The sequence below is a fragment of the Castor canadensis genome, chromosome 11, assembly GCF_047511655.1.
Source record: "Castor canadensis chromosome 11, mCasCan1.hap1v2, whole genome shotgun sequence".
Taxonomy (NCBI): Eukaryota; Metazoa; Chordata; class Mammalia; order Rodentia; family Castoridae; genus Castor; species Castor canadensis.
The window spans coordinates 86,316,055-86,334,685 of record NC_133396.1 but is presented as its reverse complement, the minus strand read 5'-3'; the positions used below and the strand labels follow the sequence as shown (position 1 = coordinate 86,334,685).

Here is an 18,631-nt window from a genome sequence, read left to right as displayed (position 1 = left end):
TTGCTTTTTGTGTTTTGGGGGGTTTTTTCCTGTACCTTTTACAAACTGGACTGGGAATAAAGATAATTAATGATCTTGCTTCCTATTGGAACACCTCTGACTGAGGAAACAATTTCTAAAAGCCTTTACTGTGAGATGAGAAGAGGGAGAAATTAAAAATTTTTTTTAATGTTTCAAAGGCATGCTGTATTCAGGAAACAATAGGCTCATGTTTAAATTCCCAAATGGACATTCTTTGTCATTGTAATGGTGACTCCCTCCTTTACTTATTTATTTACACACGGGGATCTAGACCTTCCTGTGGGGAAAGACCACCTGACCAAAAGGAAGGCTGCAAGAAAAAAAAGGGCTCCTTGCCAGTCAAACACATGCCTGTTACCCAAGGTGACAGAGCAGGAAAAGGCAACTTGACAGGCAGAGGGTAGCCAGGCACTAAGTCTGTGCTGGTATCCAGTGTTTTCATGCCCTCAAATACACAGGAACAATGACCTCCTGCCAATGGTGCCCCTACACGTGCCCTGCATCTGCCATAGCTTCAGGGCTCCTGGTAGATAGCATGAAGTCCCTGAGCTCGCCATGTGGGAAGGGCTCCTAAACTTTTTCTGGAGCGCTTTTTCATTTTCTCATCTTCCCACCCTCCCTTTTCTTTTAACTCTTCTTAATTTTTGTTCTCTTTTTTCCCCCTGTTTCTGTTTGTCATGCTAACCCCAATTCCCCACTCATCAGTAAGATTCCTTAGGGTAGACATAACATCTTATTCTTCATTGCCAGTGTCTCTTCCTTGCATGATCCTTTCCTTTGTTGCTCACAATGTGAGAGCTGTATGAAATCAGAGTCCCTTGAAGAGAATGACTCTCACTGAGCCATTTCTCAAGGAAAACCTTTTGGTTTTTCAAAAAAAACCTCTCTATGTAAGATTGAAGTTTTTATGATCATCCTTACCCATTAGGTCAAGAAAGAATTTTATTTTATCTCATGGCTTTGAAGTAGAAAACATGACGTTTTAACTTTCAAAATAATCATTTTTTTCAGGAAACTGATGTCATGAGGAAATTTTTTAAAAACATAATGCAGCAATTATTTGCCTGTAAATGAGTTTCCCTAAATCATATTTGGAAGTATTCCCTGCTGAAGTACAAAGGCATGCATCATATTCTCTTCCCCTATTATTTTGCTCCATAAATTCCTTTTTCACAAACTGAACAATGCTTGTGTTTTATTTTTTTAATACTATCATCATTATGAATTAGCCAGGCCCAAATTAATGAGATTTTTTCCCATGACTCCTCAGGATATGCTTGCAAAAATCCTTTAATACCACATGAAATCCTTCTCTCGGTCCCCCAGCGCTGTCTTGAACAAAATTGTTCAGTCACATCAAATCTTATCATTTCTGATTTTGTTTTCCTAAATTCATCCTCCAATGACTGGTATGATCTTTAAGTAAAAAAGGAGTAGTTCAAAGAGAAGAAAGAAGCAGTGGTCATACCCTCCAGTAGCTGAATGGTTTCACCCTCCTTTCTGGCTTTCTAGGACTCAGCACTACCCCAAGAGTGTTCTTTTGTGGGATGGTGTGTGACAACCCCAGAGATACTTGCTATTAATCAGTACCAATCAGATATGAGGCATGAAAGGTCTTGTTTTTCATCCCTTTTAAACATAGGATCAAAAATATACATATGGCATCATTCTCTCTAGCATCAAGGGTCTTATCACCAGGGAAGAAGAGACAAGAGTCCTGGGGGAAGGAGAAATAGAGCAAAAAGCAAATTTTTATCTTCCAAATAAACATGCAAAATGAATAATTCTGTGCTTAATTTGGGCCACAAACATGTGTAGCAATGAGGACACTGTCACAAACCTAGGCAGTGGCAGAACTTTGTGACCTGATGTGATCAGCAGCCCATTTTGACAATTTCTGACTTTAAAAAAAAAATGAGGAATTTTCTGTTAGGTCTTATGGTTGGATAACTATTAGTCTTGTAACCTACAAGAAATATAACTAAGCAACAGCCTTCAATCTTATGACCATCCTAATAACCCTTAACTGCTCCTTTGTTTCCTCCGTCTCTGTCTCCACCCTTCCTTCATTCCTTTATATTTTTTCCTTTCTTTATTTCATTTTCATTTTTAAAGGAATTTTTAAATGGCAAAACAAGGAGAATCTACTGTTTTCTCATGAGCCTTTTCCTTTTGGAAAGCTTAAACCAAATCCTTAGTTTTTTACAATCAATTAATCTAAGGTGTTTGCTAATAGAGTAAGAGTGACAGTTGTAGTCATATGTTAGTGCATAGAAATAATATCGAATTCAGAGTAGTTGTTGCCATTAGGGAGAAAGGAAGGAGAATGATATCGGAGGGAGACATACAGGAGACACAATTGAATATGTTGTGACCCTACTCTGTAATCAGAAACAGTAAGATGTAAAAATATGATAAAGCTAGACAGAGGATTTCTATTATTCTCGATAGCTTTTCAAGTGTAACATATATGATTGTCATTTGCCAAAAGTATTCCAGAAAATAAGAAAATCAAATTCACCTCTCACTCAAGAGCTTCTCTGTCATTCAGTCTCACTGCTATCCTCCTGATCTACTTCCCTCTTGCATCTCAAGTGTGTCCATAAAATTTAATCCTGAAAAGCACTTGAAATTATCTTTTAATTAGGATAAATTAGTTATTGGTGTAAGCACATCTTTATAAATAAAAGAGGTCTTTACAGGATGCTTGATTTTCACAGATCAGAAGACGGAGGACAAATGAAGAGATCTAACATTACATTTAGTAGTTAGTAAATGCTTATAAATATATACCTCTGTAAGTCAGAGATAAGGAATAGGACAGGTTGACAGTACTTCTTAAGGATTTTGTAATGTAGGAAGGGATATAACACAGGTTCCACCAACTTTTGTGACTTTTCATAGAGCTTAAGGAGGGCTGCCAGTTTGAACTTCACTCAAGACTGAATTACACAACATTAAAAACTAATGACATAGATATTGTCAACTCCATTCTTATGAATTTGTTTTATAGATAGACTTTCATGTGTGAAATGATTTTGCAGAAGCTTTTATTGTTACAGGAAAAGTACTGAGACTAAAATATCTATCCATATGAGTCTGGTTGAGTAAGTCAGAGTACGTTCATGTGGTGGATTACTATGCATTCAGTAGAATGCAACATCCTAGATAATATAAAATAAACAAAACTCCATGATGCATTGTGGAGTAAACTAAAGTAAATCATCCAACAAATAATGCTAACAGTAAAAAAGCCAAAATGAAAAATAGAATTATAGCATTCTACAATTTGTGTGAGGAAATTTGTGTGTGTGTGTGTGTGTGTGTGTGTGTGTGTGTGTAAAATATTTCTATATGGTGTGAAAAAGAATTTGAAGTAGGATGGAAGAAACTGGGTAGTTAGAGAGCAAAAGGAACTCTGTACCATTTTAAGGTGTTTTATATTTTATTCTTTGAACATGGGATTACCTTGTAATAAAATAAAATTACACAAAAATACAAGGACATCAAAATAAATTGAAAATTATATAAGAAACAGGAAAAATGAGCCTGGAGGGGGAAAGAATTGGAAAATAAAGACAGACATAAAAAAAAGAAAAAAAGAAAAAGAAAGACAAGATTCTTTCTCTTTGTTTCCTTTTTCTCTTTGTAGAATTTCTAGTGTTAGAAGATGAAAACTGCATTTTTATAAAAGCAGTGGACAGGTAGAAGGTTGGGAGGGCATAAGAGAAGTTAAAACAATAGGTTCATAGTTTCTTGATGAGTTCTGGCTGTCTAGACTGTGTGAGTTTGCCCAGAGTGAGAATCTCCTTCTGTGGAGAAATTAGCATTCTTCGGATACCTTCTCCCAAAACATTTTTGAGCTCTTTGAGGGCAGCACTAGGTTCACAGATTCACAGGATCATTGAGAAATCTGGCTAATAGCAAGTGAGTTTGTATACATCTGTTCTGAATTGAAAGACTAACTGATTAGGGTGGGGACCTTAGTGAACACAATACTATAAGAAGGAATAAAGTTGCCTTTCAATGGGACAATTTATTGTATTTTCCCATTACTACTATCTGGAGTCAGCAAACATGTGAAAAATGATATTTTAAACAATAAGTATCATGACAATTGCTAAGTAGGGTTCCAGTAGACTCTGCTTTAAAACATAGATAAGAATCATTTCTAGTTAGCAGAGCTATTATTTATATGCAAAATGTTCTGCTTAAGTGGCTTTATGTACAGGAAAATAACTCACTGTTTTTACCCATGTTGTGTTTACTTTGTGTATTTATTTTAATAATCCCTTTTTTATTGCAATGATAACTTAAGCCAAGTCAACTTCTGAAAATACATTACAATACAGCATCTTGAATATAAAAGTTAGTGAAGATTTATTGTATTTATTTTCCCTTTAGGGAAGCTATGGAAAAAAAAGTATTTTAGTTTTTGTAGTATATCTCCAGAAAATTATTGCCAACTCCCATTCTCATAACTGACCATGAGGTATACATTCACTTATCTATATATTGGTATATACAACTGTCTACAATCTGACTATTGAGGATATGCTCAATATATTACAAAACATATAATTTCTGATTACTGGAGTTCTATCCTGTGTTAAAGCTCATATGTCATCATGTATTATTTTTCTTCTCATTGCCCTGAATTTCAGTTGTACTGAATTGAAGTATGAGCATGAAAGTCTACAGGTGAGAGGGTTTGCCATAAGCAATGGAGAGCACTTTTTTTTCCCCTGAAATCTGCTCTGGAACTTTCTCTTTTCCTGTAGTATATCCTCTGAAATTTCAAAATACAAATATTAACAGTTAAAAGCTCACTGAAGATTGAGATTATTACTTAACAAAGCATAGGTCACCATTTGTTCAATTGTGCATCTGGAAATGGCCTTTGGGAATGAGATACTCACTGGTGTTTCAACATGAAAGTGTTTATGTTTCCACGAGCTTAATGTCGGCACCAGTTTGAGTTCTGCTGATTTCTCATTAGTCTTATTTGTCCAGTGTGTGGACAATGTTCTATTTCTTACCAGAAGGGCTAAATAGTGTTAACAAGAATTACAGAGAGTACAATTTGGCCTCTGGTCCAAACTTGGGCACACACATTTTATAATCTAGGATTTCTGAGATCCATTAGTCCAGTTCATTTTTGTTGCAGTAAAAAAAAAATACTCAAAGCTGGATACTTTAGTAATTAAAGGGGTATATTTGGTTCATGATTCTGGTGGTCAGAAGATCCAAATAGCATGGCACCAGTGTCCTAGTGAGGGCTTCCTGGTAGCATCCCAACATAGTGGTTGACATCATGGCAAGTACATATTCAAGATAGAGAGCAAATGGTAAAGCAAGAAGCCAGAGGGACTCAGGGGCTTGGATGGCCTTTCTTATAATTCAATCTCATGGGAACTAATGAGCATCCCAGAGAACTACACTAACCCTTTATGAGGGTGATGTCCCCTGTGACCTAATTTCTGTCCATCAGGCCCCACTTGTCAAAGGTATTTTCACTTAAATACCCCACAAAACCATCAAGCCTCCAGCACATGAACCACTGGAGGACATATGCAAACCAAACCCAAACTGTTGTATCCATTTTTGGTTAAGGACTCTTCTTGTGTAGTCATATTTGTTAGCCTTTAAAAACCCATGGTGCTTCTAAATCAATATAACAATCTTAGAATTTCTTATAACATTATTTAAAAATCCAAAACAAATGGAATTTGTATTGTGCCTCAGAACAAATTAAACTCATTATAATATTGAGTATTGTTTTTTAAACCATACCTAGGGCATTTGAAATTTTGATACCTTGGTGAAGGTGGAAAAGGATGATAGTGATGAAAAATTCCTTCCATTGACAGTTTCTGCCTGACATCATCCAGCAGGGTTAGCAGTTTCCACAAGGAAGACTAGGTCCTCTCTAGGGACACAGTGAAGATTTTACTGCTAAAGAATGGAGTTGGATTGGTGGGGTGAGTGCAGAACTGGCCTTTTCTTTCACAGACCAAAATGTCTTTGTTTTTGTTATCTGTTTTTTCTCTCTTCCTCTTTAGAGCATCGTGTGTACTGGCCGACGTCAGTGGCACCCAGACCCCTTCCAGGTCCACTGCATCCAATCATGTGAGGTAAGTCAGCCTCCACTTCCATAAGCTCAGTCCAAGAGCAGAGGCCAGCTTGATTCACTGGTAATCTGTAATACAAGACCGTGTGCCTCTCCTACTCCTCTGACCTTTGTTTAGTTTCTTAAATGCATTTGGTTCCACAATCCCAAATATATAGAGATTAGGATTTCTGACTTTAGTTTTAGAAAAATTTTCAGAGTTTCAAGTGACTCATACTAAAAACAAGTTTAAAACCAAATTTGGGGAGTCTGTAAGCAGGCCTTATTTCAGCTTAGTTAGATAAGGGTTTTGCAGATCAATGGCCCATAAACATCTTTGTTAGACCAGCACAGAATCTAAGAACTATTTTTTTTTTTTTGCTAGTGTTTAAAAATTGAGATTTTTTTTTTTCTCTACAGTGAAGGGTGTGGATTCAAGTATGATATATTTGATACATTGTAAGAACCTTTGTAAACGCCACAATGTACCCCACCCAGCACAACAATAAAGGAAAACAAAACAAAACAAAGTTTTTCTCTTATAAAAGAGGATAATCTGGCAATCATGGCCACAATTAACTGGAGCTAAGTAGGATTCACAACTCCAGAGGGCTCCTTGCTGACCAGACTCCTGTGGCCTTCCCTCATTTGCATTAACTGCCTGAGTCACACAAGCTTCTGTTTGCAGTGTCTTAGTCCAATGTAGGGTAACTGATTTTTACTACCTAAAGAAATCCTGTCTACTTTACACAGTGGATGCCATTACCGGCGGGGGGGATTTAGGGTGCTCTGAATTCTTTAGCTAGATTATCTGGAGCTAACCTAACAAAGATAAGTCAAGAATGAGGCATAGCTTAACAGAGGGAGGCTGACCCAGGAATCTTGACCCTAACAAAGGAGTTACACACATACTCCATTTAAGCCCTCTCATTTTAGTAATAACTAGTGGCAAATACAAATATTCTAGTCTCAGTCACAACAGGCTTAAAAAAAAAAAATCCAAACCTCTCTCTGAAAGTAAATAAACCACTTTGCAGCAATGTCCTGATAGTTCTGACTCCTCCCTGTGTACTAGAGAGAGAGCTATTTCACTGCCATTGATTTCAAACATCCTCCCCACAAACACACCCAACCACATGCATGTTAATCCCTCTATTCTTCTGTATCTCTGTGTATCTTGATCTAATTCTGGGAAACTGAGATTCACATGAAGCCAGAAAGGGGAAAGGGAGGGGTAAGAAAGAAAAGGGAAAACTGGGTGGAGAAATGATACCCATAAAATAATGTTCTGAGAATGCATCAGGAAAACTGCTAGCATGAAGTGTGCTTTGTTATAGTGTGAGCCAACAAAATAGCTCATCTTCTGCCATCATTAGAAAAACAGATGGCAGTGGGATGGGGAGGTGGGAGAGAAGGGGGGAGTGAATCATCCACTGGCCAAGGGGCAGAAGTGGGGAAAGGAGGCCAGAGAAAGAGGGAGATAAACAGACAGAGGACTCAGGGAGCTGGGAAGAGATCAAAGGGATCCTGAGAATTCCCTTCTGCCGCTTCGATGCATGATCACAAGCAACAGCATAGATGACAGGCTTGGAGCTGGCTTCAGTGTTTCCCAGAAGGTTATGATACAGAGCTTTCCCCATTTGCTGTCCACTCTGCCCTGTACCCTAGCACAACCTCTAGATCTCTTATCCAGAGCATCCTAGGCTGCTGTAGTTCCTTAGTCAATGTGACAAGGAGCAAAGTTCCCTTCCACTATTGCCTCTCCTGACTCACTGCTATCATGTGCAGCTGCTCCTGATAGCTTTTTGTACCCCTCCCTGCCCCCACTACAGTGGTTCTCAAAGTGTGGTCCCTCGACCAGCACCTTCAGCATCACCAGGGAGCTTGTTTGCCATGTACATAACTCAGGCCCCACCCCAGACTAACTGATTCAGAAACTCTGAGCATTGGGCCTAGTAGTCTGTGTTTTTACAACCAAGGGATTCTGAAGGCCACTGAAGTTTGAGAACCACCACCTTAACCACTGAGGGAAGAGACCAGAAGGTTACTACCTGTGCATCCTTATTTTGAAGGTTTCTTTATCCAGAAGTCAATCTAACCAACATTATTTATGTTCTGATTATTCTACACTATTCTGATTATATCAGTGCTCTCCCTAATTCTCTGAGTCAGGCAACTTTTGAAAAAGTAGTTATTGGCTTCTAGTCTCTCTGCAAAGGCTAGGAAGAAGAACCCCACTTAAAGGGAGGAAGGAAGAAGAAGAAAAGGAGAGTCAGGAAAGGAAAGAGAAGTAGGCAGGGGAGAAGGAGGGGAAATAGCTCTGAAGAATTAAACAGTAGAAGTGCAGAGAGGCAGGGTAAGAAAAAGAAAGAAAGAAGAGAGACTGAAGCTGGCGTGTTCTAGGACAAGTTGGCCAATTCTTAGTTCTTTACTGGAAAAAGTCAGCTAAACATATTATGAGAACTAAAGAGTGTCAAAGACAGAGAGGGAAAACAGACCCAGAGGCAAGGGGGCCTGGAAGGTTTAAAAAGTACAGCATAGAAATCTGAATTCAAATGAGACACTTTGTGATCCAGTACCCAGAGGGGATTTCTTTTTTTGCTTTCCAATACTGAATGTAATTCTGAGATGTCCCCTTTAGCTCCTCAGCTTTGCAAGAATGGAGTGCCTCATTCATTATTTCTCTCAGTAAGCCCAAGGCAGTTAAGTCCATCACCTCACTGTCTCCAGCCCATGGCACACTTCTTGCTTCTTTGTGCCCTTGTTTTGTGTCAGCTCTCCTTTGCCACAGTACTCACGCCCTCAAGTTTCCACTATGCTGTGGTCCTCAGATTCTTTAAGAGGCACCTTCAGGGTTTGCTCTAAAAAAAAAAAAACCACTTGTCAAAGTAATTTCCTCTTCTGATTGTGACTGTGTTTCCATTGTCTCGGCAAGAACATGTGTGCACTACACATTTGCAATCCAAACTTGTTCATACATTAAAATTCTAACTTTCTCACTTGCTTCTCTAGGCCTTCTTGGTTGAAATACTCCTTATATTTTCCATTTTCTTTCATAAGTTGCAAATGGGCAAGGATGGAAACTTGGTTAGTGGAAGAGTTTTAAAATCAAACAAATCCAGACTCAAATCCTGGGTTGGCCAGTGGTGTGAGCCTCAGTGCCTTGATCTGGATTGGGAAGTGGCACAGAAAGCTATTTCAAGGAGTTATGAGGTGGGATCAATGTACGTAATGCATTTAGGGTCATACTTGGCCCATAAAAAATTCTTATAAAGTGGTGTTTTTTGTTGTGAGCTATTAGCTATTCTGTGAATGTGTACTAAATGAGTAAAGCACAAAGTAGGGGGCATTACTGCTGTTGTGGTCTCAATACAACCAGGTATGAACCTTGAGGATATGAAAAGAGAAAGGTCTCCATTCCTATTCAGAGCCATAATTCACAAATCTCTTGGAGACAGTTGGCTGTCACATCCAATAGTGTGTTACCAGATCATATATGAGTAGCTCCTCTTATTCCTCCTCTTGCTCTTCTAATTAAGGCCTTAGCACTCTCACATAGGCTATTGTAGTAGTTTTCTAATTGCTCTTCCATCTTTCCCAGACCTGTGCCCAATAATTGCCCTTATTGCTAACACAGGGTTCTTCTTATTGTTTCTCTTTTGCTAAAAAAAATCTCAGAAACTCCCCATTGTTTTCACATTTCACTCAGTAGTGAATTTGTAGGTAGTAAATGGTCCTTTGCTTTCATTCCCATGTCTTTTCAAATCCAAGTATGCACTGTTTACTCCAGACATGAAAAGCCTTTACCATACAGTATTCTAAAAAGAGCTTGGGCTTTGCACTCTGGGTCCACTTCATCTGGAATTGGATTTTAGTCCCACTTTCAGGGTGACTCTGAACAAGTTATTTTGCCTTCTTATGCCTTACTATTCTAGCAGAGTTTTAAGAGGGTTTTTGAAACAGTTTTAATAGTAATGCCTATTTCATCAGGTTGTTGCAAAGAAAAATAAGGTACCATAGGTGATAAATTCAGCCTAATGTCTTATACATAAGAGTGCGTAATAACTATTACCTATTTTTATTATCAATCATAGACTTATTAATATTGCCAAATGATATTTTATGCCTTGTATCTTCTAGTCTCATTCTTGACTCCCCCATGTTTCTCTAAACCAGTGATTCTCAACTAGGAAAAATTTTGTACTCCCACCCTTCACCATGAAGACATTTTTAGTTGCCAACAATGGGTTGAGAGAGCTACTAGCATCTAGTGGATAGAGGTTAGGGTTATTGCTGCACATCCCATCCTACCACACAAAGGTCCCACAGCCTAAAATTCTCCTGCTACCAAATATCAATAGTACCACTATCGTGAGACCTTGCACTGAGCTCATTTTTATTGATCCTTCAATATGTTTTCCTGTCATCTCTTTTATTTGGACTTTTAAAGTCTAGCACCAAACCCCAAAACTCCAACCCCAGATGAGCTATATAATTACATTGGTCTCTAGGTTAATGGGAAGTGCTGGTTTTCTGTGTGTCTGCCTCATACACTGTGACTACCTGCAAGTTGAAAACACTGTCTTTTCTATTCTATCTTAGCTACTCAACATAATGTCTGAAGCAGCTGGGGCTAAAGAAATATTTATTGATTGAAAGTATAATTTATCACATTGTTTGTAACATACCATACCAATATTCTGTGATAACTGTATAGAAAAGTTATGGTTCTTTTATCAATTGCTTATCCAAAAAAATGCACTCTTTTTCCCAGCATGAATAGGGAAATAAAGAGGGAGGGAAGGAAGAAGGGAAAGTTTGAAAATGGCTGTCTTTTATTAAAATGAGTGTTCATTCTGTCCATGAATTCTGTGACATCGGGTAATATAAGTACTTTTAAAATAAAGTGACCCTCTCTTTCTTTCTCCATCCCTTTCCTTCCTTCTTTCTTTTTCATCTTCCTTCCATTGTTCTTTTATTCCTTCTTTTTCCTTTCTTTCATAAAGTCTTGCTTATTAGCTCTTCCAACATCCACAATCTTAGGTTCACTTTAACTAAGAACAATTTATTCTCTAGGGAATGCACCTGGTAATAAAGACCACACCTTCAGCCTGATTAATCTCCTTTGTATAGAACTGATTATTTTGTATGGAATGATTAACTTTGACCTACTTCTTGGCTCTGCTTTTGCTATGAGCATATATTCTTCCTGTTCTTCTTTGCGGTCTCCATACTGGAATACAGTTTCTGATATTCTCTCTTGAATTCATTGTTAGCTGTTGTAGAGCTGTAACTTTTCTTTTTTGAAAGAAAGAGCTGTGGAGGAGGACAAAGGCAAAAGATGCCAGATGAATCAGGTTTGAATTCTGACTACACATGTTAGCTACATGTAGTACCCATCTGACTTTCTCTCAGAACTCCTGTGAGAATCAAGTGAAATAAGAAATGTTAAAGCACTGTATAAAAAGTCCAAATAATATAATTCATTAGTGATGATACTGCCTAAAGAATGGTGTATGTAACTGTATGATTAAAAATCAAAATCAGTGGCAATTGACACTAAGTTCATGTCTTTATGACTATCGATTAAGTACTACAGGTAGATACATTAATTTATATCCTCAGTAAAACTTATAAGGCTTTTTAAGATTGTTTGGAATTTCAAAAAAATCTCCTTGGTCCTGAACTGTCATTTCTTCTATAAATTCATATTCATGTTCTTATAAATGACTGTCATATCACTTATCACATTATTTTAAGATTAACTGATAGGTCTAGGCTTCCGACAATCTGCAGACTCCATAAGAGCAGGAGGTGTTTTCTGTTCACTTTTATGTCCCTTTTGAGAGATTCAGATCTAATTCTTTAGAGACTCTTGTTTGTACTTCCCTGAAAAAGGAGGTGAAGAGTTGATAGTAGAACTTTGACTTTGGAAGTCTTAAATTGGCAAAGATTGACTCAGTACTCCATGAAGTAGCCCAGTAGAGGCAAAGGTAGGGGCAGAACAGAAGGAGAAGCATATAATAAATCCTGTCATGGATAAAATCGGAAGGCTTTGTAACCATGGCAATGTAGTAGAAGGAAGAAAGCTATTGGGGTGAGAGTCAGGCTTGAACTTCAGTTCCATTCCTCAGCACATATTTCCGTGGTCAATTTTGTTAACTTCTCATATCATATTATTCTGTATGACACAGTTTAAGCTGTATTGTACAGATACAGTTTATCTCATAAAATTTTTGTCAGAATCCAGGGTTTGAAAACTGTGGAGACATGTATCTTCTTCTGGCCACGGTTTGAGGCCTTCAGAGAGATCCCACCTCTGCAGAGTATGGCATGGTGAATCACTGAGGAGTGGTGGCAAACCTGCCTTCATTGTGGGGAGGTTTTGCCTTTTTACATAGATTTTGGTGTTGATTACACCATAGGTCATTCTCTTATAAGGCTTCTTTCCAGGTTGTGCCCTTTTTCTTAGCTCACCATGGTTCTTATTCACTGGGTGGCTTATATTTGGAAACCTGTCCTTTGTTGTCTTGGTCCAAAGGTTAGGCCCATCTTGGCACCAGAGAAAACTCAGTCTAAGACAGCACAGACATGAGATTCAGAGCATAAGAAAGAATATGCAAATATCTCTTGTATGTTTGCTCAATAAACATTGAGTGTGTGATAAAAATGAATCAAATTTTATAAATAATACTGAATGAGTTGCATGATTTAAAGCAAACTACTTTTTTTTCCACTATTAATTCCCAGAAAGAGGTGACAGGCCATACTCATGTGTGTACGTATGTATGCATGTATGTATGTATTGTATATGTGTGTATGTTTTGAGAAGATGAGAAACTGGGCTGGGTCAAAGGGACTTTTGATTGAGGAGTGTTTAATAAGCCCCTTCAGAGCTTGGGGTTAAAAAGACCTATGGGGTAATGTTATTTATCATTGTGATATTCTTGAAGGAATGAGTAGCTGTCAGGAGAAAGGAAGAGAACTCAGGTAGTATATACCATTTTAAAAGAAAAAGATATCCAGTCTGCAGGTTTTATACTAGAAAAAGTTCTAGGACAAATACATCTAGGTCCAAGGCTTATATTTATAAGGCACAGGCTCTCCTTTACTGACACCATGTTCTATGAAAGAATGATTGGTCAAAAAGATAAAGAAGAAGTTACTTTTTAAATTTAACAGACATGTCATCCTAGTCCAAACAATGTACCCTACATCATTACTACACATTGGGCTGAACAGGGAGGTCTGTCCAGTGGAACAATAAGGACTTGTTTGGGCCACATGGTGTCTTTTCATATTTCATAGGCAATAGATTCAGCTGGTAGTTTCTTTAAAAGCACACTTAAGAATTACAAGGAGAGACTTATTTTTTAAATGCAGATTCTTAGGATCTACCTCTCCTTCTTGATTCCTTTTAGCCAAGCCTGCTGTAAAATACAAGAATTAATTTTTTAAACAAACATTCCAGGTGCTTGTAATACAGGTGGTCCTTAGCTGTACTTTGAGGAACTTTGGCAGATAATTACATATGGCACTGCCCCCCTCACATCTTGGGAAAAAAGGATGCATCTTCCAATAATTCTTGAAAAAATAAAGAAATCACTTAAATTCAGAAAGTTTTAGAGGTAAAAACATCTGTCAAAAAGGGCTAAAGTTATAATTCAGAAAAAGATGGATTGTTTAAAAATCATGGTTAATTTTTTTTTAATTATGGCTCACCACAAGTAAACATTAGGATAGCTCTGTTTTTAAAACAACAGACTACATACTAATAAGTTTTTAGTAGGACCATCAGAAAACCTGAGTATTTTCTTATTCTGTCACTATTCTCATCATTGAGCTGATTCTCTTTTTTCTTTAGCACTAGCTTCTTCTATAGCCATTAAAACATCTGAGGGCCACAAAAATGGTATTGGAAACTGTACAATAGTACCTTTGAGGAAAAAAATTAAAAAACTGTGATTTTAAAGCCTAAACTGAATAGGAAAAAGACTAACATAGTAAATATATTCATGTATTAAATATTTTGAGTAGAGAAAAATTAACAAGTCACCATCATCCAATGAGAACAGAACAGAAAATAATGAATTAAAAATACTGAATGAACTATTCACAGTAAATCTGTAGAAGAACAACTTGAAAGTTTTAACCTTTATACAAGGTTATAAAGGAAAGTGTTTAAAAACCATATTAGTCTTTGGAGAGTTTTAAAGGGATATATTTCTCCTCTTTCTGACATGACTAAATATTTTCTCCTGTCTCAAACACCAAAGATGGTTTAGTGTTCTCTTTCCCTGTGAATCTAACACTCCATGGATTTAAATGTAAATATATTTGTGTTTTCTTAAAGCAGCCAGTGGAGATATTTTTATCTGCCATTACCATAGAGTACTGTTTCTATAGGAATGTATACAGGAGGGAGTTGGGAGTGGAAAAATGGGGACTTAGGGACAAATTTAGCTTCACCAGGGTGGCTGCTTTGCTGAAGCATAGGTGGGAAGCTGTACTCTTTTTGCACATTTAATAGTTGATACCAACAATGCTTCCATCACTAATTCATCCCATCTGCTACACAATTCCTTGGATTCTTTCTTCTCTGTTGTCTTGGATCTCTCTCTCTCTCTCTCTCTGACTCTCTCTTATTATTTATATTCCAGATGGTAGCCCTGTTGGCTGTGTCTGGGTCATATGCTTGTTGATCACTCATGGGCACTGACTGGGTTTCCTGCTGTAACTCTTTGGGATGCAGGGGCCAGTATGTAATTCATCAGGTAGAAAACAGTGGCATGAAATTGAGTTTTTATTGCACTCTTTTTTTCTTACCCAGTCAGGAAGGGGTAGAAAGTAGCTAAATTCTGATGAACAAGTACCAATTTAGAGACTGTGCTTCATTCTGGGATGCAGAATTCCTATATATAGATGTGGAACTGAGACACTCAGAGAAGGGGAAGGGGAGGATGAAGGTTACCCTGCTTGAAATAAGACCTGATGAATAGTGGTAACCATGGGCTTTTCAACAGGTGAGGCCCTTTTGGATGAAGGGCTTTGTGACTTGTTAGAATTCTGTCTCTTCATTTTTTAGGCAAAATGATGATGGCGACGACGACAATGTGTGTGTGTGTGTGTGTGTGTGTGTGTGTGTATGATCATTCTTGTATGACCAAGTGAGGCTCCACAGAAGGATGCTAAAACCTATCAGCACAATCATGAATTTGAGGGCCCTTTGCTCTAAATGGTGAGAGGATATGTGTGAGTGCCTGCAGACTTCATCAGTATCCCACATTTTTGTGACAGCAGAAGCAGGCTCAGGCTTGTCTCTAGGAAAGCAAGAAGGAAGTTTTCTTTCAAGACTAACTATTTCAACATGCAAGCAAGGTGGATAGCTCTGCATTGCACTTGTGGAGCTCTGAGACTCAAAACTGTTGAATGATAGCAGTTGCAACCAAGGTTTGCAAAACAAACAAACAAACAAAAACCAAGAGTGGTGTGGGGCAATGGTATGGCTCCCAACAAAGGCAGCAGGCTCATTTGGGAGCTTGTTAACATTGCAGAATCTCAGGTCCCATTCTGGACTTTTAAGTGAGACACTCTAGAGGTAAAGTCCAACCATCAGTCTTGCCAAGCCCTCCAGGGGATTGAAGGCATTTTCTGGTTTGAGACCTAGTGGTCTAGAGTGTGAGAACATAGCAGCAAAATAAAGCCTGCTTTGAAGGACGTGGAGAACACCATGCTAAATACTCTTCTCCTGTCCCAAATTTCTCCTTTCTGTTCTCCTCAGCTTTGTAGACAAATCTGCTCAGATGTTTTGTTCCCTTAATCCTTCTTATCTGTAAGATTTATCTCTATTATACGCCTTCGTAAGGTGCTTTTCATCACTGTTAGCATACATTACTCTTAACAAATGCTGAATGTTCTTATTAGGACAGCCCAAAATAAAATTAGAAATGTGACCAAATGGAATTACTACTGATCTTTCATAAAGTACTCTTATGTGAATATGTCTTTATGAAATCCTTATTAGAAAAAGAAAAAGGAATCATATTATGACATAAAAAATCAAATGCTGTGGTCCAACTTTATCACTTGTGCACTACTATGATTACAAAGTTAACTTCTTCTATATCTTCTTTATTTACAGATTGTTATTTAAATAATAGTTGAGAAAACTAAACTCTTTGCCATGTTTTAGCTATTTGTAAAGCAGATATGATAATTTTTTCTTCCCTGCTTCTCAGAAGATAGATCTTCTTCTGAGCTTAATTTTCTTTTAATTCTTGCCAAATTCTTTAGGACCTATGGGTGAGAGGGAGTTATAGCAATCATTATTAGGGTTGGGATGACAGTGTCCGAGCCATCATGGCAATAACCATTAGACTTTTGGTAGTCGTACTGTAGATCCTCACAAGTCTATGTCTAAATGTGCATTAGATGTGTGAAACTCAAGAGAGAAGTTGAAAATTAGCTTCGGTTGCAGTTGTCTTCCAGGCTCATTGGCTGCCAAATTCTAATCCCCTTGAGATTTGTTTGTAAATTTCACCTCCAGTTTTGTTCAATCTCTGTACCAGCCTGAAAATCCAAGCATGTCTTTAGGCTTGTCCAGAGTCCCATTTGATTCAGGGCTCAACTTCAGAGTCTCCAGCTGGAACCTCTGAAAATCAGACTCCAAATGTTAATTAGGACTAGGTTTTCACTTTGAAAGCTAAAACCATTGTTTTTTTTTTTTATTCTCTGCTTTTTAAAAAAGTAAAACATTAAAAACACAACCATGCAAATTGTAAAACCTCATTTAGATTAACAACATTCATGAGAGTTTACGGTTGTCTAAAACTCTCCTGGAATCACTCTGTGACATCTTGGTGGGCTTTAGTAAGGCTGCAGTTTGCTTCGTTGATCCATTGGGTGTTCAGGGTGGGCCACTTTCTCATTCTGTTCATTTTCTTTAGACATGGTCATCCCCTTTTCTTCTCCCACTCCACTCTTTGTCTGATGTACTCTGTTCTTTTCCTTATTTTTGTGTTCAATCTCTTTTCCATTGCCCTTCCATTTCTAGCCCAGACTTACAGATAATTTAAATAATACTCACTTGCAAAATTGTTATCACAGCAATCCCATCTTCTTTTCTTAACCTGCCAGACCATTCAGCTGCATCTCAAAGATTATGCTGAAATTATAAGAATTATCAATAAACAAAGGTGTCTATAAATAATTCTATCCTCTCCTCTTTTCATTGGGATTTTGTTCCATGAAGGCATCTGCTTTCAAAATGCATTTTAAATGCATTATAACTCTAATATGAATATAGTCATAAAGACCATTCGCAAATCCCATAGGCATTACCATCATGTTAATTGGCATACTCCTTTATTAAATGGTCATGTAGACAAGTTCTTTCAGAAAATTATGGAATATGGATTTCTAGTTCATCTAACTAAAATAGATATTCTTTTGAGTGGAATTATTTTCATTAAATACTTGTCTATTATAATGACTAAGTCCTAACATGACATCTGATTAAGTTTCTTATACTTTATTTTTAATAATGTATTCTTTATGTATACCTATGCACATGTAGCTATGCATATATGTATGTATGAGTATATGTTCTTTTGACTGACACAACAATCAAGTGACAACAAAGAAAAGGACACTACTCCTAAACTGATTACTAATATTTGCCAATTGCATAAATGTGTTGTAGTAAAAAGAATTCACATTTCAAATCCTAAATAAGAGATTTAAATCTTAGTTCCACCCCTATTATTTTAAACTTAATTTTAATTCTATAAAAGTAATGCATGTACCAAGTTTAAAAAGTCACTTAGTTCTCCTAGGTTTACTTGGTAGCTCCGCAGTGCCTGCTTCTCTGCTCCCTGACCTTTACCTCTCTCTCAAAAGCCTTTTATGCCTTTTTGTTTGTTCTGTTTCACTCCCTTTATTTCTTTTGGAAATTGAACGTGTATGTGTGTGTGTGTGTGTGTGTGTGTGTGTGTGCATTCATACATACAAGCATATGTAAGTATATACAAATGAAATATTTCTGCTGTTTGATTTATTTTGATTCAAGATCTTAGTCCCTTACTTCCTAATGCAAAAGGTGGGGTTTAGCTCTGACAACATTACATGCACACACACACACACACACAAACAAACACACACACTTCTAAAAATATCAGGTAAAGTTGATATTTTCAATTCCTAAGATTTCTGGTTTTGTGGTTTCTATTTTCTTGGACCTGCTATGTCAGCTGTTACTCAAACATCCATTTTCCAGTTTCCTAAATGTTGAATTCTCTATCAGCTGCTATCATCTCTTCTCTTTTTCCTTTGAGTTCATACATTTTATTCCTTTACTAACATCTTAGTGGGGCTTCTGGAGGAAACAGATACAAAAACAAGTTTAACTAGTCACATGTTTTACCAACACTAAGCCTGGGACATCACAGATGTTCAGTGATCAGTGTCCTATAATTACTAATTACTTTCTTCAACAGGGTTGAC

At 37.3% G+C, this 18,631-nt stretch overlaps 1 protein-coding gene across 1 annotated transcript in view; it reads left to right on the top strand.

Annotated features, from left to right (window-relative positions):
- Positions 1-18,631, top strand: part of Pappa2 (pappalysin 2) — a 260,775-nt gene that overhangs the window by 214,677 nt on the left and 27,467 nt on the right. Inside the window, exon 21 of the mRNA XM_074047398.1 lies at positions 6,084-6,155. Coding sequence (XP_073903499.1) covers positions 6,084-6,155 — 72 coding nt within the window. The remainder of the gene's footprint in view (positions 1-6,083; positions 6,156-18,631) is intronic.